General features: G+C 34.5%; 2 protein-coding genes across 2 annotated transcripts; one reads left to right on the top strand and one right to left on the bottom strand.

Moving 5' to 3' along the window:
• Positions 1-2,826: 2,826 nt before the first annotated feature.
• On the top strand, positions 2,827-4,172 carry GB2 (GTP-binding 2). Its single transcript, XM_079035599.1, has 6 exons — positions 2,827-3,013; positions 3,130-3,269; positions 3,377-3,459; positions 3,557-3,761; positions 3,835-3,903; positions 3,974-4,172. The coding sequence occupies exons 1-6, from the start codon at positions 2,968-2,970 to the stop codon at positions 4,061-4,063; spliced, it is 633 nt and encodes a 210-aa protein (XP_078891725.1). The 5' UTR covers positions 2,827-2,967; the 3' UTR covers positions 4,064-4,172.
• Positions 4,173-5,373: 1,201 nt separating this feature from the next.
• Positions 5,374-8,263, bottom strand: LOC145097925 (Pentatricopeptide repeat (PPR) superfamily protein). Its single transcript, XM_079035598.1, has 13 exons — positions 8,107-8,263; positions 7,890-8,025; positions 7,615-7,777; positions 7,455-7,520; positions 7,261-7,358; positions 7,050-7,167; positions 6,763-6,972; positions 6,628-6,704; positions 6,446-6,539; positions 6,289-6,354; positions 6,110-6,187; positions 5,928-6,029; positions 5,374-5,665 (listed from the first exon to the last, which is right to left on the bottom strand). Exons 1-13 carry the CDS (start codon positions 8,129-8,131, stop codon positions 5,552-5,554), a joined length of 1,347 nt encoding a protein of 448 aa, XP_078891724.1. The 5' UTR covers positions 8,132-8,263; the 3' UTR covers positions 5,374-5,551.
• Between the last annotated feature and the right edge of the window lie 18,003 nt (positions 8,264-26,266).

Here is a 26,266-nt window from a genome sequence, read left to right as displayed (position 1 = left end):
TCATGCGAACATCCCATTTGGTAAAAATTTTCTTGTTTTCTTTTACAACTTCATCCGCCCAAGGGGTAAGGGTTGTTGTTGCTTCCGCTAAAAAAACAGCCAAAATGAAGAAGTTAAAATCAATAACATCGAAACTAATAAAACATTAATATTACAAATTTACGTAATACCTGCAAAGTTACGTCTTTGAAACCACCATTGTTGCATTGTAGCACGAAAAAAATCAATCAACATAAGTATTGGCACCTTACGTGCGTGTCTAGATAATGCATTTATAGACTCCGCACTGTTGGACGACATAAGATTGTATCGGTTCCCTTTAAAATGTGCCCTTGACCAGGTTTCTGGATTTATACTTTTTAAGTACTCCCATACTGGTTCTTTTGTCTTTTTCATAACATCCATGGCAGCATCAAAAGCATCAACTGTGTACGCTCTACACGCCTCCCAAAAAATTCCTTTAACCGTCTTACTCTTGCCGAATCTAGATACTATGTTGAAATACAAATGGACACCACATATTCCATGATGAGCGTGAGGAAAAATGTTGGCAACGGATGTTGCTATAGATGGAGACCTATCAGATATAATTGTAAGCTCCTGCATATTTCCTATGCAATCACGTAGTTTTTGAAAAAACCATGTCCAAGAATCAGTACACTCATTTTTGCATATACCATATGCAACCGGTAATATTTGATTTTGTCCGTCCTTAGTAACTGCAAGTAGCATGGTACCTTTGAACTCGCCCTTTAGGTGAGCTCCATCTACTACTAGGGTCGGCTTACAAAAATTGACAAAAGCTCGTACCTACAATACATTGTATATCTATTCAAATACACCAAAAAAAATATTAAAAAAAAATTAGGACATGATAATACTAACCGAGCAACCGAGTGCGACGTACAAAAACTCAAACCGATCATCAGCATCTGTTTTAATATGTGTGACAGTACCCGGATTATGTTTGGCCAAGTTGTGACAATACGCCGGAAGTTTGGTAAAAGAATCCTCTTTCGTACCCCTTAACGACAACAATGCATATTGCTTCGCACGCCATGCCTGATGGTATGAGATATTGATATTCAATTGAGCATTCATATCATTAACAATTTCTTTTACCCGATAAACTCTACTATAGTCTTCAGCCAAAACATCAGCAACATATTCACCCAAAACATATTTGTTTGCTTGTCGATGATTAGGTTGCAACAATGTTGAAGAACATGTGTGTACATCAACAAATTTATTCACTTGGAAAAGTCCATCGGTATTTTTAATTGCTTTTGCTCTTAGTAACCAAGAACAATTTTTCGAAACACACACAGCTTCATACCTTGATTTGGTGGATCTACTTGTCCTCGTCTGGAAACCTTCTCGAAGACATTTTTTTACCAATACACCGCTTTAAAAGTTCTTTGTTTTTAAATATACTCTCACATTGAATCTTTTGAAGATTAATGTCTACCATCTGTGTTGGGATATCTTCATTATTATCAACTGGCCATGCTGGTACAGGGGGCATACCGTAAAAAAGGTTATCGGGATACTTAGCTTTAACTTCATCACCCAACTCATCTCTATCGGAATTACTTTGTAGCTCGGTTATATCTAAACATACATCACCAACATCAACATAATGCCCGTAAACATGATTTTTTTCATTTTTTTGAGTTGAATTTTTTTTCTTTTTAGTTTTATCTACCACACGCCTATTCATAAGTTTAACTTCTTGTTCGGCAACATCATCACAACGACCACCAACATGATTAAGATATGTACCAACATCATCATCACCAACATACTTGTAATTCTCGGGATCCACATATTGAATAGGTGAATAACTAACATTAACATTTTCAGCAACACTGTGAAACTGAGGTACACTAGGAGTATTGAAAGTACCTATCGGATCGTTGCTCCCTTTAAAACTGCATAAATTACCAACAACTTCGTTTCCAATTTCACCGCCCCCATTAACCTCCTCAACTTCATCAACCACCACAAACACTTTCACAGCCCTTCCTCCACTACATTTGATTACGTTTATCAACATTCTAACATCCACGTCTTCAACTATAGCTATATAATAATTTAATTCAGGATGGTGGAAACGAAGACTAATTCTATATTTGTCTAACAAACCAATTTTGCTTCTTACCATAGATACAAAATCACTATAACTAATATACTCAGAAAATATCAAAGCAAATTCAAAAATACCTCCCTGTGGACATATGTATTCCAGATTAGTTCCATTAACTTGCCATCTCCCACCGGTTACAAGACAAACCAAATATTCAATCATTTTTTGAGCAAATTGTAGAGATAGAGAGTATTTCACAAACCAAATAACAACCAAAATGATATTTTTTCTACAAAAATTTTTATATAGCAAAGGCCATTTCGTAGTCAAACCAATTCATTTCGTAGTCAACCTTAAAAAAAAAAAAAAAAAAAAAAAAATTCATCATTTCGCAGATAGGATCAGAGGATTTCGCAGATGGGACCTATTCCATCTGCGAAATTACCCCTATTTATACCGAAAAAATTTAAAAAAAAAAAAAAAAATTCTCATCTGCGAAAGTACAAGTGCCTGAAGCACAACTGTGCTTCAGGCACTTGTACTTTCGCAGATGAGATGCCCATTTCGCAGATGGGGCCTTCTCATCTGCGAAATGGGTGGCTAAATATGTAATCCCGATTTTTTTTTGGCTATTTTTGTAATGCAATTAGTGTAATTGGCTATTTTTATCATTTTCTCTAATAAAAGAGTTAGATTAATAAGGGGGGAGTATTAGATTAAGGATTCTAAACTTGATCTTATCAAAAAGGGTATCTGCCAAGTCAAGTTTTCTTCCGCAATCCATTAAAGCAAAACCCCAACACAAACAACACAAGAAACCAATCAATCAATCAATTCACTTTTGTTCCTCATATTCATCGTCATCAAATTAGGTTTCAACAATGTCCTACGATTACCTTTTCAAATACATAATCATCGGTGATACAGGTATTCTTTTCTCCAGTTGTATCTTTGATCATTGATCATGTAAACCCTAAACAGTTCGATTTCAGAAAACCTAATTCAACTTAGTATAACGAATTTTGGTGTTTGTTCACTCTCAGGTGTAGGGAAATCGTGTTTGTTGCTGCAATTCACCGACAAGAGGTTTCAACCAGTTCATGACTTGACTATTGGAGTGGAATTCGGTGCTCGTATGGTCGCCATTGATGGCAGGCCTGTTAAGCTTCAGATTTGGGATACCGTATGTGTTTTTTCTAATTTCCTGATTCTTCAATTGATTCTAGTTTTTTCTGCGTAAATTCTTGATGATGATAGTAAGGATTCATGAATTAATGGTGAATGATTCAGGCTGGCCAAGAATCATTCAGATCGATCACCAGGTCATATTACAGAGGAGCAGCTGGAGCTCTTCTGGTTTATGACATCACTAGGTATGTGTGTCTATCATATCATATCATATGTAACCATTTTATTGCATACACAAGTTGTATTCATCATTGATGATCTATTTTGTTTATTCAATTCCAGGAGAGAAACATTCAATCATCTAGCTGGATGGCTTGAAGATGCAAGACAACATGCCAATCCCAACATGACAATCATGCTTGTAGGAAACAAAAGCGATCTTTCCCACAGAAGAGCTGTCAGCAAAGAGGAAGGAGAACAGTTTGCAAAAGAAAACGGACTCTTGTTCTTGGAAGCATCTGCAAGAACAGCACAGAATGTTGAAGAGGTACACACTGTTTCTGTTTCCATCTTTTAAAAACTTGAAATGGATTTTCTAAATGGTTTTGTTTGATTTGCAGGCGTTTCTTAAGACTGCAGAAAAAATACTTCAGAAGATCCAGGAGGGTGTGTTTGATGTATCAAATGAGGTAATTAATTGGATTTTAATTCAAGATTTATAAACTTATGATTTATAAATGGTAAATTGTTAATTTGTAGTCATCGGGGATAAAGGTGGGATATGGACGTCCTCAGGGTACAGGAGCAAGAGATGGAACAGTTGCTCAGAGTGGTGGATGTTGTGGTTGATCTTGCTTCTTTAAGAAGCATATGTTATTATTTTTATTTTTTAATATTGGAACATAATATGTAATGTATAAATATAAGTGGATTTTGGTCTTTTGAACCAATTTGATCATTATCTTTTAGTTATGTAACTTGAAAATTGTTATGGAGGGGTATTATATAAATATAAGAATACTTAATTAAATGCACTTAAAGTGAAACTTGTAACTAAATTTAGACTTACACTTTTTGGGCATTCTGGCTCACGGATTTCAAAGAAACTGAGATGTAAATTCCAGTCAAAATTATGTTTGGCTGATAAAATCAAAGAAATTGGAATTCTTTAAACTTTATTAAATTTTTTCTTAAAGGAATTGATAATATTTTGGATAAAAACAAGGTTGCCAAGATCGAGACCGTAAGATTCTATCAAAATGAACTTATACTCAAATCTGATTGTACGGTATTGAGTATGAAATATACATTATAGCTTGATGTTTATTAAGATCTGGAAATATAGTTTACTTTAACTTTTCAAACATGAATCATAAGTTTTGTTGTTGCAAACCGTAAAAACTAGGAAATAAGCATCTTAATTGCAAAAAGAAATAAGTTTGTTGTTGCAAACTGTAAAAATCATGATAATGTACAACTAAAGGCTTAAGAACTTAAAAAGAGTATCATAAGTATAAGCTGCCTAATTTGAAATGAATCGGTAAAACTCTATCAAGCTTCTTGAAACTTGTAATGTTCGATCTTAAGTTGAACAAAGAAAATTTTAAGACTCAACTATATAATAAAACTAAAGAAGATCTTAAGATCCTAACTGGGATCTTAAGATCTCACTATAAATCTTGTTTCGGATAGATCCTAATGAAATCGAGATCATATTTGGCTTGCTGGATCTTAAAATAAGATCTTTAAGATCAAGATCAGGATCTTAACAACAATAGATAAAAACAAACTTTTTTTATTCCCTATGTTTTATTAAAAAGACAAAAATACCCTCCACACACCAAGCATTTTCCATTCCACACACCAAACGTAAATACTAATACAATTCAAAATCCTTTTAACAGATTTCATTATTGCCAAAAACATTTTACAAACCAAACTGTTCGACTTGCTCTAATTCCATGCTTCTCTATGGTTCGATCTTTACCCTTTTATGCAACAAACAATGGTTTTTATTATTATCCCTCTCTTTGACGGGTTAACATGTATCATAATAAACAAATCAATAAAAGGACGTTACAATTACTATTTCTCGCATTCAACCCTTTTCAACGAAGATGTGTGTGTGTGTGTGTTACTCATCACAAGACACTCTACCATGCAAACCAGGCTAAGTGGCCCATTTATTGGCAGCGTGGAAAGTTGATTTAAAGGAGCAAAAAAAAAAAAAAAAAATTGAAGACTTCAACTATAATCAAAACTTGTGCTGCTTGGTGTACAACAACTACCAAAAAAAAATTAGAAAAGGAAATAAAAATGATAGATGAGATGCTGTGATCATCTTCTGTCTCCAAATTGTCCTCCAGGGTTCCTTCCAAATCTTACCCGCAAATTGTCAACAGTACGAGACACCAACACCAATCTTGGATCATCCGCGGGTATCTCCCGATCCTAAAAATATATATGTTGGATATTTTTTATCTTAAAAACTTACAACAATTCAAATATAGTTTATTATTAGATAATAACTAGTAATTATTATTACACCATCCATATTGTGGTAAACTTCTTGTCCAGTTTTTTATTTTCCACCAACTTTATTCAATAATAAAAGAACTGTTGTCATAAGTGGTTTGATTCTTTTCAAAACTTTTGTTCTTTTTCTAAATATGAATTATATTATATTTAATATAAAATAAAGGAAATGACATACCTTTAAACCATTGTAATATGCTTGAACAGCAGGAAGTGATGGAGTTATATTACGAGCTTGCATCAGATCCCATACCATATTAGCAATCGTATACCCTCCACTCTGCAAACATTAAAAAATAAAATTAATACAAAATCTTTTTGATACTCAAAATAATTATAAAAAAAAAATCCTCTTCTTACCTTTTCACCAGCTGCTGCAAGAAGAAGAGCATTTCCCGTTGATGGGACCAAATTAATGCCCCTAGAAGTCATTTCCGTCTAAATCAATAAAAACACAAAAATTAGTGATTTATTAGAAAAAACATTAACCAAAATTCAAGTATATGTATTATGTAGGGGCAAAATCGTCAGTAATTTACCAGCTTCTCCAAAGCAACTTGCATACCCTTGGGTGTGTAACCAGTCATGGCTCCCTCTATAAGTGTCTGCATGAATAAAGAAGAGTTAAAGACCATATCTTTTTTTTTTTAAAATTATTCCAGATATGAAACATATAATATATAATCCTAAACTTACAGCATAAAGCTCTGGTACAGGTGGATTGTTTGAGCTCATGTAGTCTTCAAAAGCTTTGACCCCACGATCAATATCTCCACGACTCAGATAACACCTAAATGTCAATAATCATCATAGATAAATATTCTTTTTTTTTTAAAATTGAGAATATCAAATTATCAATATTACTACAACTTAGTCACCTCATGATTTGAATCAGTATGAAAACATCAGGATTTTTGTTATCTTTCTTAAGCATCTCCTGAAGAGCATCCACTGCCTACAACATTATACATGTCATATTGTGTATTTGAATATTTAATTATAAATTTCAGTACCTCAACATCTTTAAGATCTGCACACGCATGGAAAGCAACATGATAAACTGTGAAAAACCTTTGGACAAAACCGCCCCTCCTGTGAATATAATTAGCAGTAGGGATATCATATAACTCTTCCTCAGAAATCCCCATCATCACATTTTCAGCACTGTCTCTAGTCTGTTCTAGTGAAGACCACCCTTTGGATTGCTCAACAAGCTCCAAGATCTTTTTCATGAAAAATAATAACATTTAAATTCATGACACTGGAAAATAAAAATATATAAAGATAGTTCAAGAATTACTTTAGCAGATGTGTCTTTGGCTAATGGAGTCTTGTTCTTATGTGCAGCTATAAGTCCCGCATAGCAGAATTTGTTTAAACCAAGTCCAGCAGCAGTCATATCACGAATAATTGCATATCTGAAATGGTAATTTAATATTATATGATCATATGATAATCATAATATGTCTCTATTGAAGTGTTGACATGTAAATAGATAATGAAATGCATACACTTGATCTACTCTGCCAGTGGCTGCACATGCATTGATTAGACAGATGAATGTTTGTCCAGTAGGTTTTACTTCAAGCTTCTTCATTTCTTCAAAGATCTTTAGTTAAAGAGACAACAAATGGTTAGGAGATGAAAAGCTATGAAGGTATGATATAGAGTTACAGATACAAAGGAGTGTACTATTACTATATACCCGTGTTGCTTCAGTGGAGTTCTTACATTTCCCACATGTTGAGATCATGAAGTTGTACAAAACAACCTGTAACAAATATGAACAATGTCATGAAACAATTAACTGTTAAAAACAAAGTAACAGGAGGCAGAGATTCGATCATTAGAGTAAAGAAACTTACATCAGGAATCAAACCCATGGATTTCATTTGATCACGGAAGAAGAAACAGTCCTGTAGACGGACGCCTTTCATGCTACCAGCAATCAGCGCGCGAAATGTATCTTTCTCTGGTTTCACTCCATCCAACATCATATCATCATATACATCCCTTAACAAGTAAATCCTATAAATGAACATCCCTATCAGACTCATGAATTCAAAATTCTCAGAAACCCTAGAAGTAAAGTGTATGGTTAAACAATGAAACCATCGCGAAATGAGGGCGAGAGACATACCTTCTTTGAGAAGTGAGAGATCCAATGACGGTATTGTATTCAGACACATTGTTGGCGTAGTTTCTCTTGGCATAATCGTCGGCGGAAACGGCAAACTGACGACGGCCAAGTGCTGCGAGCAGTGGCTGACGATTGGCTAATGAAACAACAACAACAACAAAGATTAGTGAAGAAATTTGGATAAGAAATAAGGAAATAAAATTGATCCCAAACCTACCGGAGATACAACGCAGGAACTTCATGGATTTGAAAATCGGGGGAGAGCTAAGATTGAGAGTGAGAAATGACGAGGGTTCTTCCGAGGTTTTGGTAAAGGAACAAAGAATGAAAGATATGAGAACACTTGAAACCCTTTTGGTTATGCAAATTAAATTAAGAATTAAATCTACAAAAAGTACTTAATTCATTGGCAAAATACATAAAAACATAACTTATATTATATATATACTTAATACATATTATGCTTATGAACACCAACCAGCTGAGCTGGTTGCTTTTCATCGGCTCGTGCTTAGTTTTGAAGTCGCATGTATTTGCTCCCTCCACCGCCTCTGGCACTCAATTGGTTGTTCTCGTCGATTCATCGTCTCTTTCTCTCAAGTAGATTACTAGACTTCTTCAACTCCACAATTCTTCCAAAACCATTTCCACCTCCCACCTCTGACCATGTAATTGAGGGAGAGATTGCTTCGATATGAGGTTTACATGTTTTCTATTTACAAACGTCTCCCTGACCTTACCCTAACCGAAAAGATTCTCCTCTTTTCTTCTTCAAATATACGTTTTCTTTGATCAAATATGTAGGCTTTAGATGGTTTGTCAGAGAAATTGGCATAAAAGCACGCACAAAGACGCAAAAACGAACACATGTTTACTCTTACTATTCATAAAATTTCAATTTTGGAACTTTCAGGGTCATTTGATGCCAGGGTTGGTCCACGTGGAACTGTTGTTTTCTTACATGGTGCTCCAACACACTCTTATGATGTCTCAGGTTTATATTATCTTTAAACACAATTCCTAAATCAATGAGTGATATGAACTTTATAAACCTGTTTTTTAGTTAATTTTGAGCTTCTTCATTCTTATGTTTACATGGTAGAGGCCCGGATCCACTTACCACCATCATCTATTTCCATTGACAATATGATTTCTTACAACTGTATAAACAATTCAACTTTGTCTTCCAATCTGTTAAACATATGTGAGTTGATTGTATAGAGAATAGAAAATAAGGGAATAGAATATGGTTCTTACATCAACTTTGGAGGCTTTAGATGGTTTATCAGAGAAACAATTATAAAGCACACACATAAACTCCAAACCGATCATATGTGTAGTCTTACTATTTATGAAATTTAAAATTTGGACTTTTCAGGGTCATTTAATGTATAGCTTCAAGAGTAAAGTGTTGGGTAAATCTAGCTTTCAGTTTCTTTTGATTATGATCATTCTCTTTGTGATGGTTGTTGTTGGTGCTGCTATTTCATTTTGTGAAATTCCTTCATAGTTTGAACTTGGTGATTTTCCCCTGCTAACTTCTCATATATTTTGAAACAGTCTTTACTTTTAAGTACTGAAATCAAATCGGATCTAATAATCTACTTTTTTTTTTACTTTTAAGGTTGACCCACAAACTATTATAATGTGATTATTGCATTCCATGTGTCTCTACAATCATAAGTGAAAGGGTTAAATGCAACAAATAGCAATTTATTTTCATTGATTTGTTTATTATAACATCCTTCTTTTATTTCGCTTTATTATAGCATTTGTATTTCGTAGATTCTATCCAAATTGAAGCAATTTTGTATGTTATAAATGCTAAGTATAATGTCATAATAGAAAAAAAAAATACAATGCTAAAATTAAGTAGAATGTATGATATTAATGGAAGTAGGATGGTGTATACAAATATATGAAAACATGTTACTATTCCTTGTGTTGTAAAATTTGTACAATACAAGTCTCCGTTGAATTTTAATTTTAGAAAGCAATTGAGACTTTAAAAGTTACTTTTTGTTTTTTATTTATTCCAATTATGCTCTTATTAAATATTTTGTGGTTAACCTATTTAGTATTTAGTTATTTACATTCAGATTGCCTAAAATTAGTATCCAACTTATTCACTTTTATCTGCTTCTTATTGATGTACATTTGTTTTCAGGGGCTTTTGGCACTGCATCAACATTTCTTAAAAAATAAACTCTTATTCATCATCATTGTCTCTTTTTTGGTTGTTTATTCTAATTTCACTATACTAAGTTGGGTACAAAAAACCAACATTGCAAATGTTAGCCGCTGAAAGTTGGATATTGTAATAAATATATCATATAATGTATATTGCAATTCATTTGGGGTCGTCCTTTTTTCTATTTGGTTTATGGAACAAATGAGCAGACACAATTGTACACAAATGGTACCTAACAGATGTAAAAGAACTCAATATTTCCGGATAAGGTACTTTGAAAGTTTATATATGACAATTTAAATGCATCATCATTCACCGATAAGGACAAGGTTGCTGCCCGTTTGAAGGTTTGATTGGATCTACAGCCTTCATAAACTTGTCTATGTTTTTGGAAAGCTCAATGTATCATGCCCACAAAGATTGCTTGACTGAAGGTATGGAATCATTCCATGTAAAGGGCTTCAACCCTATTTTCTTTTCTTCCTATTATGAGCTTTATTTTTCAAATTGTTATTCTCTTCTGCCCTTAACCATTAGAGGTTGATGTTGAGCAAATTTATATTAGAGATTATGTAATGCTTTACTTGAAGTAGTTCATGTCACAAACTTAGTTGCATCATATGTGGGTTATAACGTGATGTAGTAGTTGATACTCATCAACATGAAGAATCCTAAAAAAAAATTCATTTTTATGACCCATTAGATGAAACTTACTTAAATCATGAAATACATTTGCATGATCGGTCACTAATTTTTTTAGTTAGAATTTGTATCCCAACTCCTTCCCTTAAATAAGTTTATTTAGATACCAATTTTTCCAGTTCTCATTTTAAATTGTTTTTTGATGATTTTATTATTCTGTTATATGTGCATCACATTACATGTCTGTGTTTACACTTCAAATTCGCATGCTTCATTATCTTTTCACCCAAACACCATATTTGATTCTTTCTAAAATTTGGATTTCATAGTGTATGCAGGCTAAGCAGTGAAACAAAGATTTGACGGAAGTAACTAACAAAGGATATTTTTGATGTTTAGATTGGTGGAAAACCAGCTGGTATGCTATATTTTTCTTTTTCTTATTATAAGGTCTATTTTTCAATTTCCTATTCTCCTTTTACACTATATTTTTTACTACATTCACATAATTTCATAAAGCACTAAAGTAGAAATAAATGTGTCTTATATAGCTTCTTCTTTTGTTTTTTGTTAAATTTATATATACTGATTGGCATTCATCTAACTTGAATCATTTATCAAATCTTAAATAAGTAACTTTTAGATCATATTAACACCTTAACGGGCATCCTTCTTGTTTTCCACTCTTTCCATTAACTTTCGGTTATGCATCTATAGTTGAAGCCTTGCATTCTTTTGTTGGGTTTTATTCAAAAATTAGTTTCAAAAACTCAAGATTTAGCAACGGAAGACTTTATAATTTTAGAATAATATAAATTAGTTTAAACCCACCAATGATCTTCTTGCAAAGTTTGGAAATAAACATATCAACCATAGAAGGAATAAGAAGATGACAACATTTATAGTCCTTTGAATCCTCAAGAGGAGGCTTGAATGTCTTACATACTTATAAAGCTTGTATTTTCCCTTAAATCTCATGCATTTGAAACCCCCCACAATAATTTGCTAAAACCTCATGCATTTCACCTTCTTAATAACTAATCACACATAATGAATGATAATTCATATGAGATAAATCACATTAAAAATTTAAAACACTCCATGAACCTCATATTTCAAAGATTAAATATATTCAATTTTCGAAAATACCATACAAAAAATCAAGAGATAAATTCACACAACTTTTTGCCTTTTTTTTTTCCAACCACTAAGCAATTAAAAAAATATGTTGAACAGTTTAAATATTCATGAGTTGCATTAGATTAAACAAGTATTAAAAGAATGGAATCAAGGATTAAAGTTTTATCCCAATATAAAGAAGATATAATTTTTTATTATCATTCCATGAAAAAAAAGTTACATAAAACAAAACTTGGTCTTATTATTGCTACCAAAAAATTTCGAAATATGTAGTTATATATAAACATTTATCTCTTTCACATGTGTGCGACATTATATTACAATATTTATACTAATATTAATTAAGTGTGGAGTATTAATTTTCAAATATAATTTGAAATATTACTTTTAATAAGACTAGGTACATGTATATTAACGGAGTAATTATTTTGAATTGTTTATTAGTATAAAATATTTGTAAATCTAAAAATATTTACCCACATTGCGTCTTTAATACTCCACATAAAAAAACATCTATATATCTTATAAAGCTAACATTTTTCCTTTCACCACATTCAATTGAAACTCGCATGTATTTTTCCTTTCACCACATTCATTTGAAACTCCCATGACTTTTCAATTTCTTCCTAATAATGGTTATTAGTTGGTTAATAAGATTAAATAAATATCAAACATAAAGTGTAATCATACACAAACTAAATTTCAATATTATTAAAAGAATATCTTTACTTCTACTTATAAAGTTATGTTTTTTAACTTTTAACATATTATACTTAATTTATTAGTTTTAATATATTGTTGGATGTAAACCATTATCATTTTATATCTACAACTTTTGAACAATTTGTATAAAATACTTAAATTATAAATTTAAATATAACATTACATGATCAACTTAAATATAAATTTTATTTTAACTTGAACAACCCAAATAATATTTTGTAAATAGTTAAAAGTGATAAATTGTAGTGTTTTTTTTAATAATGATTATAAATTGGTTAATAAGGTTAAATAAATATCAAACCTAAAGTGTAATCATAAATAAACTAAATTTCAATATTAAAATAATATATTTACTTCTACTTATAAAGTTATATCTTTAACTTTTAACATATTATACTTAATTTATTAGATTTAATATGTTGTTGTATGTAACCATTATCAATTTAAAGCTACAAATTTTGAACAGATTGGACAACATACTTAAATTGTTAATTTAAATATAACATTACAATGTCAAGTTAAATATAAATTTCAATTCCACTTAAAAATCCCAATGAATATTTTATGAATAGTTAAAAGTGATAAATTGTAGTGCTAAATGCAAAAACTAAATTGTAATCTCAATTTAACTTAAAATTTTCCTAAAGATATTTGTATAATTGTTAAAAAATTTCAAATTAGTAGTTTAAAATAACTTACAATAACAATAGTTAAATATAATTCTATATAAATAATTATATTGTTCCATTTAAAATCAAAAAACAATGTTTGATGTTTTAAATAATTATAATGATAAAAATTAAAACGTTAAACAAATAAATTTTAAAAAATTAATTAACAATAACAACAACTATAAATAACATTAAACCATATATTATATTTAATTTTATTCATGAGTAAGTCGTGGGTAGAAGTCATTCAAATGGTTGACCTTATGCAGTTATAGTAGATGTATATATTATCATATAATTCAAAATAATCAATATATTATATATCATTTTAGTATACAAATTATTATGTCAAATTTAACAACAACGTTATTGTTATATTTAAAAACACATATATTTATACAGATTTCAACTATATAAGTGTTTCTGCGCAACGCGCGGACATTCGCCTAGTTGATGTATAATATGGAGTATAACTTTTCATTAGATGGAAACACCAATAAGAACCCAACTTAATGAAGATGCTAGTCAAAACTCTTAAGCTTTAAGTCAATATCCAAATATGACATAAAGAGACAAAAATACAAGCAAGTAATCTTCTAGCACTCCTTTGCAAGAAAGAAAGTGAGAGAAAAGAATGATGGTTACAGTTCTAGCATCTAAAGAAAAAAGTGGTATGAATGTCTTTATAAAGCATATACGTTAACCATGAGTCCTTAACCCTTTAAGCACTCCATTCCCTTAAATCCTATATGTCTCCCATGCCTTTAAATCATGCTTACTTTCCCTTATTATATTCAAAACACCATGACTAGCAACATGCATGAATGTCTACGGTTTATATAAAAAAAAAAAAAGAGAAGAAAAGTTTATAAATTTTTTATAATTCTTTATAAGATATAAACTTTAACTTTAGCTAAAAGACAAAGGAGTATTTCTAGTCCAAAACAATATACATGACTTAAGAAATCATACCTTATGATATATTTTGTTACATGCCATTGAAAATTAATATTTCCATGAAATAAGTAATTTTCAGTTAATTATAAGAGTTTATGAATATTTAGTAAAATCAATTTCTAATAAATAATCAATTGTATCAAGTTGTTGTTACTGTGAACATTTATGAATATGATCATATGTTAATTAGCAATATCATTCTAATATGATTCTTGAGCATATACACTGTATCGCGCTCTAGTGCTAAAGCTAAGTATCGTGGTCTAGCCAACGTCGTTAGCAAAACAACCGGGCTTTGTAATCTCCTGCATGAACTCCATATGCCTCTTTCGTCTGGCACTCTTGTATATTATGACAACAACAGTGCCATCTATATATTTGTAAATCCAGTTCAACGCCAACGGACCAAGCACTTCGAACTTGACATTCATTTTGTTTGTGACAAAGTGGCCATTGGCCACATCCAGGTTGTTCATGTTCCTTCCCGATACCAGTATGCAGACATCTTCACCAAAGGTCTTCCATTTCCCTTATTTTCCAAGTTTCCATCCAGTCTGAGTATCCGAGAACCTTCCCATGAAATTTTGGGGGGCATATTAGCATGTATATATTTGTATAGTTCTTATGGCTCTCGACCCTTTAGGGCTCAACCCATTCTTGTATTTGTACTCTATATATTTGTGTATTGTATTTGTACTCTATTTTGTGTATGATGAATCAAGATGTTTATGGGAAAATATACGACTATTATCATCTTGGTTATCACTTTCTTGAAAAAAGGAAAAAGAAAAGCTCCAATTAAAGTGAGAATTGTTTTATGTTGATGTTCAATTTGCATCACTAAATTATGGTGATGAGATTTCAAAAAGTTTTTTTACTTCGAATCAACCATTTCAGTTCAATCTATAACTTAAGAGTAGCAACATGCATGTTAAATGGTTTCACTACCAAAGGAGATGGCCATGAACACGACCAATCGGTGATCATTTTTTTGAGTTTTTTTGGTTTGTTTCTTCTCTATGGTTCATACCCATCTTTTATCACTACTTTTGTTAACCTTTGTTTTTGTTTGGGCTGAGAAATAAAAGTGGCTTACTTCTATACTCTTTACAAACTTATTCATTTCATGGTGTTTTCCTACTTCCATTGCATTTTCTTTTTTGTCTTTAAACATGCATCCATTCGATCCGTACTTGATCACCAATTCACGCTTCTCTTATCCATCTTCAACAAACCCTAACTTCAAACACTATCTCACCAAAGCATGTAAAACCATGACCAAACCATTGACACTAATTGAACAAACAACAAAATAATGAAATGCATATGCATTTATTACCAAAATCCCATCACCCATCTCAAAGTCCAATCACCTTACAAAAGTCAAATAGGAATTGTACGTCTAAATTTAGCACGTTATAATATAATAACCTCTAACATTGTTGATTCCATCAATATATTATCGATAGATTAACGGAATGTGTCGATGATGACGCTCATTGAGGTTTTGCGTGATACGATCCAATGATGGTATTCTCAATGTTGTAATGGAGGATATATATATATATATATATATATATATATATATATATATATATATATATATATATATATATATATATATATATATATATATATATATGTGTGACATCCCCAAAATCTCGGCCAGAAAAGACCGATTTTCATTTATGCTTTTAAATATTTTCAGAGTAAATCCTTTTGATTTGAAAGAGTTGCAGAATTTGTTCCCAAAAACAAAACATGATAAAACATTGTTTACCGAAGCATTTCATAAAAGAAATGTATTTTCATTATAATCAAAACTCGGGGTGTCATGTTCCGATACAGACCAATAATCATAAACGAATACATTACAAGTCATATAACAAATATAAACATATGCAGACTTGTAAACAAAACAACTTGATGGTTCATCCATCTCATGCCCTTCCGCCACTTCCTGTAATACAATTTAAAACTGAGTGGGTCAGGCTTGGGAGCCTGGTGAGCATATAGGGTTTTCAACCCACAATAAATATCATATTTAATTTTCACCAACCAACAATAACCCAATTACCCATTCCCGTTATTCTCACTTTAATGTCCCTAAAACAACTAACATAAGGGACCTAGTCTAAGAATATTTCATCGGGGCGACAACACATGCTTCGGGGGTACCTCAGCAATATAAGTCAAATAAGGCAACCATGAGGGGGATGGAGTACAGCGAATGAACACCCAAGTTCATTAACACCTACAGGTGGCGAACCTGCTAATGTTTCCACAAGACTGTCTAGAATAGCCAGTGGTCGTCATCTAAACTCCGCTAGATGACTCAATCAAACAACAACGAGGCCTCTCATCTGTTTATTACACACCAACTGTCTACCCATGTTCTACCCAACATATTAGTAGATGAAAATATATATTTGTATACATAGTTTAAAGAAAACCTGTATAGCATGCTTTAATCAACACATATATCACAAAACAGATGAGGCACACACACACATAACACATATTTCATAAAGAAATAAGCAGATCTGTAAGATAGAAGAGAGTGAATACTCATTCACACATAACACAACCAAATATATACACATAGCACGTATTTTATATATAATACTTCGTATTATTGTATTTGGAAAGAAAATAACTACACACTCACACTTATAAACAACAATACTCTTAATACACTCGAACCAAACTCGTATTATTATTGTGTTTATGAAAGGTAGTATACACTCACTTGATCAGAAGATGATCGAACAGCACTACGGCTTATAGAAGTAGTAATCCACAGCAGATCTGGAAGATCTCCTCGAAAATCGAACTTCTCGCGGGCAGAGCTTCGACTCGGGAACCGCACTTTTCGGGATCTTCGGGATCTCGGGACTTGCCTCGGGGCTAGAGTATGATACCGGGGCTTCGGGGTATTTCTGGCACGCAAAACGATGCAAAACGGGAGAGAGAAGAGAAGAAATTGGCAATTGGGTCGGCTGCCTTCGGTTCCTATTTATAGGAGGCTGGAGCCTCGGAGTACGCGGGGCGTACTGCCCAAAACGTCATTGCTTACGTATCCGAAGTGCTCGAGTGCGAGTGTCGACATCCCTCGGAGTACGCGGGGCGTACCTCGGATCAGATCGGTGACTCCTTCGGATAATGCTTCCGAATTTTGATTTAAAAATAAATACAAAATGATTAATAAACTTCGGAAATTCATAACTTCTTCATACGAACTCCGTTTTCGACGTTCTTTATATCCACGGAAAGGTGAGACTACGCTCTACGACTTTCGTTTAGACTCCGTCGGCTAATTTTGACTTTATTTTTATTAATTATTTTTAATAGGCCGGGACAAAAACTTTCGTTATAAATTCATAACTTCTTCGTTTAACGTCCGTTCTCGCCTAACTTTTTATCGTTTCAATACCAACAATGAGATCTTCGATTCTCATTTAGATTGCTTCGGCTAACAACCGCTCGATCTCAAATCGAGTAAAACAGGTTGTATACCGCTAAGCCGGAACTTCGATAAATCATAACTTCCTCATACGAAGTCAGATTTGGGCGTTCTATATATATTCGGAAACCTCGTTTCAAATACTACAACACTAACCAAAGATATTAAGTTTATTTTACACTTAAATTTTGACGCTTATTTTATTCTTAATTAATCAAACCACATAATTAAGCAATTAAGCAAATAACACATAATACTCAAATAATACATTATTATTATTATTTCAAAACGGGTTACAAAGGTTAACCTAGACTATTACATTGCTACAAATGGCAAGCCCGGAAACACAGGAGTTACAATTCTCTCCACCTTAGAATGATTCCGTCCCCAGAATCACACATCAACAAACAAATGCGGATAGCGACTCAACATGTCACTCTCCGTCTCCCAGGTGAGATTCGGCCCATTCGTGTGTTTCCATCGGACAAGCACTAACCCAACCATTTTGCGTCGCAACTTCTTAGTCTTTCGGTCAACAATTGCCTCTGGTTCTTCAATCAACCTTTTGTTCTCATCAATTCTCAATTCAGAAATTGGAATTATATCGGGAACTTCTCCCGTGAACTTCCTCAAATAACACACATGAAAGGTGTTGTGAATTTCATTCAGTTCTTCGGGTAATTCGAGCTTGTAAGCTTGATTCCCAATCCTCTGAAGGACTTTAAACGGTCCAATAAACCTTGGACTCAACTTTCCCCTTTTACCAAATCTTATAAGTCCCTTCCACGGCGAGACTTTAAGCAAAACCGAATCTCCAACCTCAAAAGTCATCGGTCTTCGCTTCTTGTCAGCATAGCTCATTTGACGATCTTGAGCTGCTAACATTCTTTCCCTAATTATTTTCAACTTTTCAGCAGTTTGATGAACCAACTCTGGTCCCATAAACTACTTTTCCCCAGCCTCAAGCCAACAAGACGGCGTACGACACTTCTGTCCATACAAAGCTTGATAAGGTGCCATCTTAATGCTCGAGTGAAAACTATTATTATAGGAAAATTCTACTAACGGTAAATGTTCATCCCAATTACCTAGGAATTCCAAGGTACATGCTCTCAGCATATCCTCAAGTGTTTGTATTGTTCTTTCACTCTGACCATCAGTCTGCGGATGGTAAGCTGTGCTTAAACATAACTTGGTACCCATTTCCTCTTGTAGACTTTTCCAAAACCTTGAGGTGAAACGGCTATCACGATCCGATACAATCGTTAACGGAACACCGTGAAGCCTCACAATTTCCTTCACGTAAGAATTCGCAAGCTTCTCCATAGACCATTTCTCCCTGGCCGCTATGAAATGCGCACTCTTAGTGAATCGATCAACGACCACCCAAATCATGTCGTGACCATTCTTTGTTCTAGGCAGTTTAGTGACAAAATCCATAGCAATGTCTTCCCACTTACCCATAGGCACAGGCAAAGGTTCTAAACTCCCGTAAGGTTTCTGATGTTGTGTCTTGACTCTCGCACAAGTCACACACTCGGCCACATACTTTGCAACATCAAGCTTCATCGTCGGCCACCAGTAGTAGGGTTTCAGGTCCCTATACATTTTAGTGCTACCCGGATGAATTGAGTACATGGTTTTGTGAGCTTCTTCCATCAGAAGATCCCTAATTCCTCCTGACTTAGGTACCCAAATACGATCTTGGAATACCTTCAGTCCATGACCGTTAGTACTAAACACCAACGTTTTACCCAAACGTTCCTCCTTTCGGTCATTTTTCTCAGAAGCTTCCTCTTGAGCTTTCTTTATACTTTCCACAATAGTCGAGACAACTTCAATCCTCAACGCTCTTGGCCTCTTCCTTTCAAGATTGACCTTCCGACTGAGAGCATCAGCAACAACATTAGCTTTACCGGGGTGGTAAAGTATCTCGCACTCGTAGTCTTTAAGTAATTCTAGCCAGCGTCGTTGCCTCATATTCAATTCTTTCTGATTAAAGAGGTATTGGAGACTCTTATGATCAGTGAAAATTTTGCACTTCGTGCCATAGAGGTAATGCCTCCATATTTTCAGAGCGAAAACTACCGCTGCCAACTCCAAATCATGAGTCGGGTAATTCTTTTCGTGCTCTTTCAGCTGTCGAGACGCATATGCTATCACCTTTCCTCTTTGGGTCAAAACACAACCCAATCCAACACCAGACGCATCGCTATAAACAGCGAAGTCTTCAACTCCATCAGGTAGAGAAAGTATCGGTGCCTCGCATAGCTTCTTCTTTAACTTCTCGAATGCTTCTTTATGCTTCTCACTCCAAGCATAAGTAGCTCCTTTGTGGGTCAAAGCTGTCAATGGAGTAGCAATCGAAGAAAAACCTTGGATAAACCTTCGGTAATATCCGGCTAATCCTAAAAAGCTTCGAATCTCCGTGGGGCTTTTCGGTTGTTCCCACTTCGTCATAACTTCGATCTTCGCTGGATCAACCATTATCCCTTCTTGGTTGACCACGTGACCCAAGAATTGGACCTCACGAATCCAAAAATCACATTTGGAGAACTTCGCATAAAGCTTCTCCTTCTTCAAAACTTCTAACACTTCTCGCAAGTGTCTGCCATGCTCCTCCTGGCTTTTCGAGTAAATCAGAATGTCGTCTATAAACACTATCACGGATTTATCAAGGAAAGGATTACAAACCCTATTCATCAAATCCATGAACGCTGCTGGAGCATTGGTTAGTCCAAACGACATAACCAAGAACTCGTAGTGTCCATATCTAGTTCTGAATGCAGTCTTCTCGATATCTTGCTCTCTTACCTTCAGCTGATGATATCCTGACCTAAGATCGATCTTCGAGAAATAGCTCGAACCTTGCAATTGATCAAATAGGTCATCAATCCTTGGCAACGGATATCTATTCTTTATTGTTGCCTTGTTCAGCTCTCTGTAATCGATGCACATTCTCATACTTCCATCTTTCTTCTTCACAAATAACACCGGAGCTCCCCAGGGCGATGAACTAGGTCTAATGAAACCTTTGTCCAATAACTCCTGAAGTTGCATCATTAGCTCCTTCATCTCCGTCGGTGCTAATCAATAAGGTGCTTTTGCTATTGGCGTGGTTCCTGGTAACAAGTCTATTCTGAACTCCACTTGTCTATCAGGTGGTAATCCAGGAAGATCTTCGGGAAATACTTCCGGATAATCACACACCACTGGAATGCTCTGCATCACCTTCTTTTCTTTCTTAGCATCAATCACGAATGCTAAATATGATGTACATCCCTTGGTCAAACACTTTCTGGCTTTCATTAGAGAAATGATCCCAGAATTCACTCGCCGTTTGTCCCCATACACCATAAACGAATCTTTTCCAGGCGGGTTTACTTTAACTATCTTTTTCTTGCACAAAATTTCGGCATCATTGGCGCTAAGCCAATCCATTCCCAACACGATGTCGAAACCATTAAGTTCGATAGGCAATAACGCCTCGTGAAACTTATTCCCATTAAGGTCGATCAAGACGTTTTTCATACGATGGCTAACAGGTACAAACTTGCCACTAGCTACTTCGACTAATAAAGCATCATCTAGTCTATCAATAGGCAAAGCTAGCTTTCTACCAAACTCATGCGAAATAAAGGAGTAGTTGGCTCCAGAATCAAACAATATATGAGCAGGTAATTCGTTTACGAGAAAGGTACCTGAAGCGACATCAACTTCATCTTTAGCAGCCTCAAGTGTCATCTGGAAGGCTCTCGCCTTCGGCTTTGGTGGAATGTTGGGCCTAGCTGCCTCCTTCTTCTTCGGACAGTCTTTCAAAATATGCCCCTCTTCATTGCAACCAAAACACATCCTTTTGTTGTTCGGACATTCATTGGCAAAATGTCCAACCTTTCCACACTTGTAGCAGGTCACATCCTCGCTACATTTCCCAAAGTGCTTTTTCTTACACTTATCACACCACTTTGCTTCGCCTCCTTTTCCTCCAAACTTTTTCGAATCAAATTTCGAAAATTTGCTCTTCTTACTGGAACCAGATGTCCCTTCAAACTTCCTTTTATCACCAACCTCAACCTTGACGGTGGTTCTCCCCTTGATCATGTTCTCCACAGACTTGGCAGCCCAGATAGCTGCCTCTAGAGTAACTGCCTGACGTACTGGCACCTCGTACTCCCATGGAAGTCCCTTCGCATATCGATCCACCTTCGTCAGCTCGTCTGGAACGATACGCAAGGCAAACTCCATCTTATCGGTGAAGTTATTGGTGTATTCATCAACTGACATGCTACCTTTCGTCAATGTCAAAAACTTATTCTCCAACTCCAACAGATTTTGAGCCGAACAAAACTTGCGCTTGAACTGCACCAAGAATTCTGCCCATGACAATTGCAGTGGCTCATTAGGGCTTAAGGTCTTCCCTAGAGTGTTCCACCAACGAACAGCTCCACCTCGGAATTGTCGCACAGCATAAATAGTCTGCAACTTGCCTCTACAGCCACATGTCATAAAGGCTAACTCCATTTCGGAGATCCAATCCATAACCCCAATCGGATCCTCCTTTCCATTGAAGGTCGATGGTTTGCAAGTCAAAAAGTCCTTGTACTTGCATCCCATTCCATCATTCCTTCCTTCACGGTTATCTTGCCTAACTATCGGTGGGTTGGCTGGACCAACAGACCCACTGAAGTTTCCACCTTCTGAGTGCCCTTCATTTAATTCAGGCTCTTCCACACGAATCGACAGTTCTTCACGATTCTGTTGAAGCAACCGTCTAGTTTCATCCATCTGACGATCCAACATCGTCTGAATCATCAATTGCACACCAGCCATGGTTATTGGCTCAGGTGCTGCTGCTACGACAGGTATTGGCTCAATCACTGGTGGTTGATTCCTGTTTTCGTCAGCATTTCCAACTCCACTTCTTGTTCTCACCATTTTGATCTACACACCGAATAAGGTGAAATTAGATCCTCAATCATGATGGATATTCAAATCATCCTTATCACTCCGAAACGTTTACATGCTAGTTCTAATATCGTAGACGTACGCTTAGAATCCTACACACATAAGGTTTCTAGATCCGGTCGGCAACAGACCATAGATCCGAACAAATAATATCATATATGGCAACATATAACATTTAGCACATAAAAGCATTTTAGGCAACTTTCCTAAAATAAACTAGTGCTCGTGTCTAAAACATAACAGACACGCATCTCAAAACTTCACTTAGCATTCTAAGTTTAAGTCTAGAAATCCTACAAATTCCTAGTTCGCTTAAACTAATGCTCTGATACCAACTGTGACATCCCCAAAATCTCGGCCAGAAAAGACCGATTTTCATTTATGCTTTTAAATATTTTCAGAGTAAATCCTTTTGATTTGAAAGAGTTGCAGAATTTGTTCCCAAAAACAAAACATGATAAAACATTGTTTACCGAAGCATTTCATAAAAGAAATGTATTTTCATTATAATCAAAACTCGGGGTGTCATGTTCCGATACAGACCAATAATCATAAACGAATACATTACAAGTCATATAACAAATATAAACATATGCAGACTTGTAAACAAAACAACTTGATGGTTCATCCATCTCATGCCCTTCCGCCACTTCCTGTAATACAATTTAAAACTGAGTGGGTCAGGCTTGGGAGCCTGGTGAGCATATAGGGTTTTCAACCCACAATAAATATCATATTTAATTTTCACCAACCAACAATAACCCAATTACCCATTCCCGTTATTCTCACTTTAATGTCCCTAAAACAACTAACATAAGGGACCTAGTCTAAGAATATTTCATCGGGGCGACAACACATGCTTCGGGGGTACCTCAGCAATATAAGTCAAATAAGGCAACCATGAGGGGGATGGAGTACAGCGAATGAACACCCAAGTTCATTAACACCTACAGGTGGCGAACCTGCTAATGTTTCCACAAGACTGTCTAGAATAGCCAGTGGTCGTCATCTAAACTCCGCTAGATGACTCAATCAAACAACAACGAGGCCTCTCATCTGTTTATTACACACCAACTGTCTACCCATGTTCTACCCAACATATTAGTAGATGAAAATATACATTTGTATACATAGTTTAAAGAAAACCTGTATAGCATGCTTTAATCAACACATATATCACAAAACAGATGAGGCACACACACACATAACACATATTTCATAAAGAAATAAGCAGATCTGTAAGATAGAAGAGAGTGAATACTCATTCACACATAACACAACCAAATATATACACATAACACGTATTTTATATATAATACTTCGTATTATTGTATTTGGAAAGAAAATAACTACACACTCACACTTATAAACAACAATACTCTTAATACACTCGAACCAAACTCGTATTATTATTGTGTTTATGAAAGGTAGTATACACTCACTTGATCAGAAGATGATCGGACAGCACTACGGCTTATAGAAGTAGTAATCCACAGCAGATCTGGAAGATCTCCTTGAAAATCGAACTTCTCGCGGGCAGAGCTTCGACTCGGGAACCGCACTTTTCGGGATCTTCGGGATCTCGGGACTTGCCTCGGGGCTAGAGTATGATACCGGGGCTTCGGGGTATTTCTGGCACGCAAAACGATGCAAAACGGGAGAGAGAAGAGAAGAAATTGGCAATTGGGTCGGCTGCCTTCGGTTCCTATTTATAGGAGGCTGGAGCCTCGGAGTACGCGGGGCGTACTGCCCAAAACGTCATTGCTTACGTATCCGAAGTGCTCGAGTGCGAGTGTCGACATCCCTCGGAGTACGCGGGGCGTACCTCGGATCAGATCGGTGACTCCTTCGGATAATGCTTCCGAATTTTGATTTAAAAATAAATACAAAATGATTAATAAACTTCGGAAATTCATAACTTCTTCATACGAACTCCGTTTTCGACGTTCTTTATATCCACGGAAAGGTGAGACTACGCTCTACGACTTTCGTTTAGACTCCGTCGGCTAATTTTGACTTTATTTTTATTAATTATTTTTAATAGGCCGGGACAAAAACTTTCGTTATAAATTCATAACTTCTTCGTTTAACGTCCGTTCTCGCCTAACTTTTTATCGTTTCAATACCAACAATGAGATCTTCGATTCTCATTTAGATTGCTTCGGCTAACAACCGCTCGATCTCAAATCGAGTAAAACAGGTTGTATACCGCTAAGCCGGAACTTCGATAAATCATAACTTCCTCATACGAAGTCAGATTTGGGCGTTCTATATATATTCGGAAACCTCGTTTCAAATACTACAACACTAACCAAAGATATTAAGTTTATTTTACACTTAAATTTTGACGCTTATTTTATTCTTAATTAATCAAACCACATAATTAAGCAATTAAGCAAATAACACATAATACTCAAATAATACATTATTATTATTATTTCAAAACGGGTTACAAAGGTTAACCTAGACTATTACATTGCTACAAATGGCAAGCCCGGAAACACAGGCGTTAAAATATATATATATATATATATATATATATATATATATATATATATATATATATATATATATATATATATATATATATATATATATATATATATATATATATATATATATATATATATAGTAATAGAACTTCATTATCTAATCAACCCTTATACACATATAGTGCTCAAATATTAAACATGTAAGGTATACACACATCGACAACATTTTTGAAGTACATGATTATAACAAATATGGTGTTGTCAATCTACAATATATGACTTGTAAATGTAGGAAATGACGATGCTCTGGTATAACATGTTTTCATGTGATACCGACAATGAGATCACTAGGTTTCATACACTTTTACTATTTTGTTCATTTTTTTCAATCAAGCTGCATACATAGAGGAAATACATACACTTCACCATCTTACCTTTTTTGTGATCAAATTCTTATTTGGCATTCACAATGTCAACACTATCATGTTATTAATTCTCAATGTAATCAAGTTTTATGTTTATGTAACTGAAAATAATTATATTTATTAGATTCTTTTTCAAATAACTCATGTTACATTATAAATAAATATAGAAAGCTAAGTACTTTCATTTATATAAATGATGTATAATAAAACCCAAAACCCGAACCCTAGTAGACTCTAACATACTCGATGGAATGGTTATCGACCGATCAATCATAATTGTTTCAGTAGTGCTTTTATCGTGGCACGTTTCACCCTAAATCCTAACGTCTCCCTTAAGTTTCTTGTTAGGCGCACTAGGTCTAGCATTGGAGGAATTAAAAAAATCACCATTTAATTGGCAACTTTTTAGATTATCTAACGGTAAGCGACGATTTTTCAGATTTCTTCTTAGATTATTATTGGCATGTATCAGAATAATAAAAGAAAATACAAGTTAATAGAATAGAGTCCGAAATATAAAGAATGTTTTCGAGATACAAATAACGTCTACAAAATAGCGTCGAAATACCATATTTTTTAGGTACATCCGTCTAAAACATAACTTTTTTGTGTTACACCCATGAATATAACAATCAGAGAAACATTTTTTTAATAGAAATGTTCAAAAGTAGCATTTCAAATTCCAAAACCCAAATAACATTTATCACT

The sequence above is a fragment of the Lactuca serriola genome, chromosome 4 (genome assembly GCF_051521515.1).
Source record: "Lactuca serriola cultivar US96UC23 chromosome 4, Lser_US96UC23_V15, whole genome shotgun sequence".
NCBI lineage: Eukaryota > Viridiplantae > Streptophyta > Magnoliopsida > Asterales > Asteraceae > Lactuca > Lactuca serriola.
This window is presented reverse-complemented; position numbering and strand designations above follow the sequence as displayed.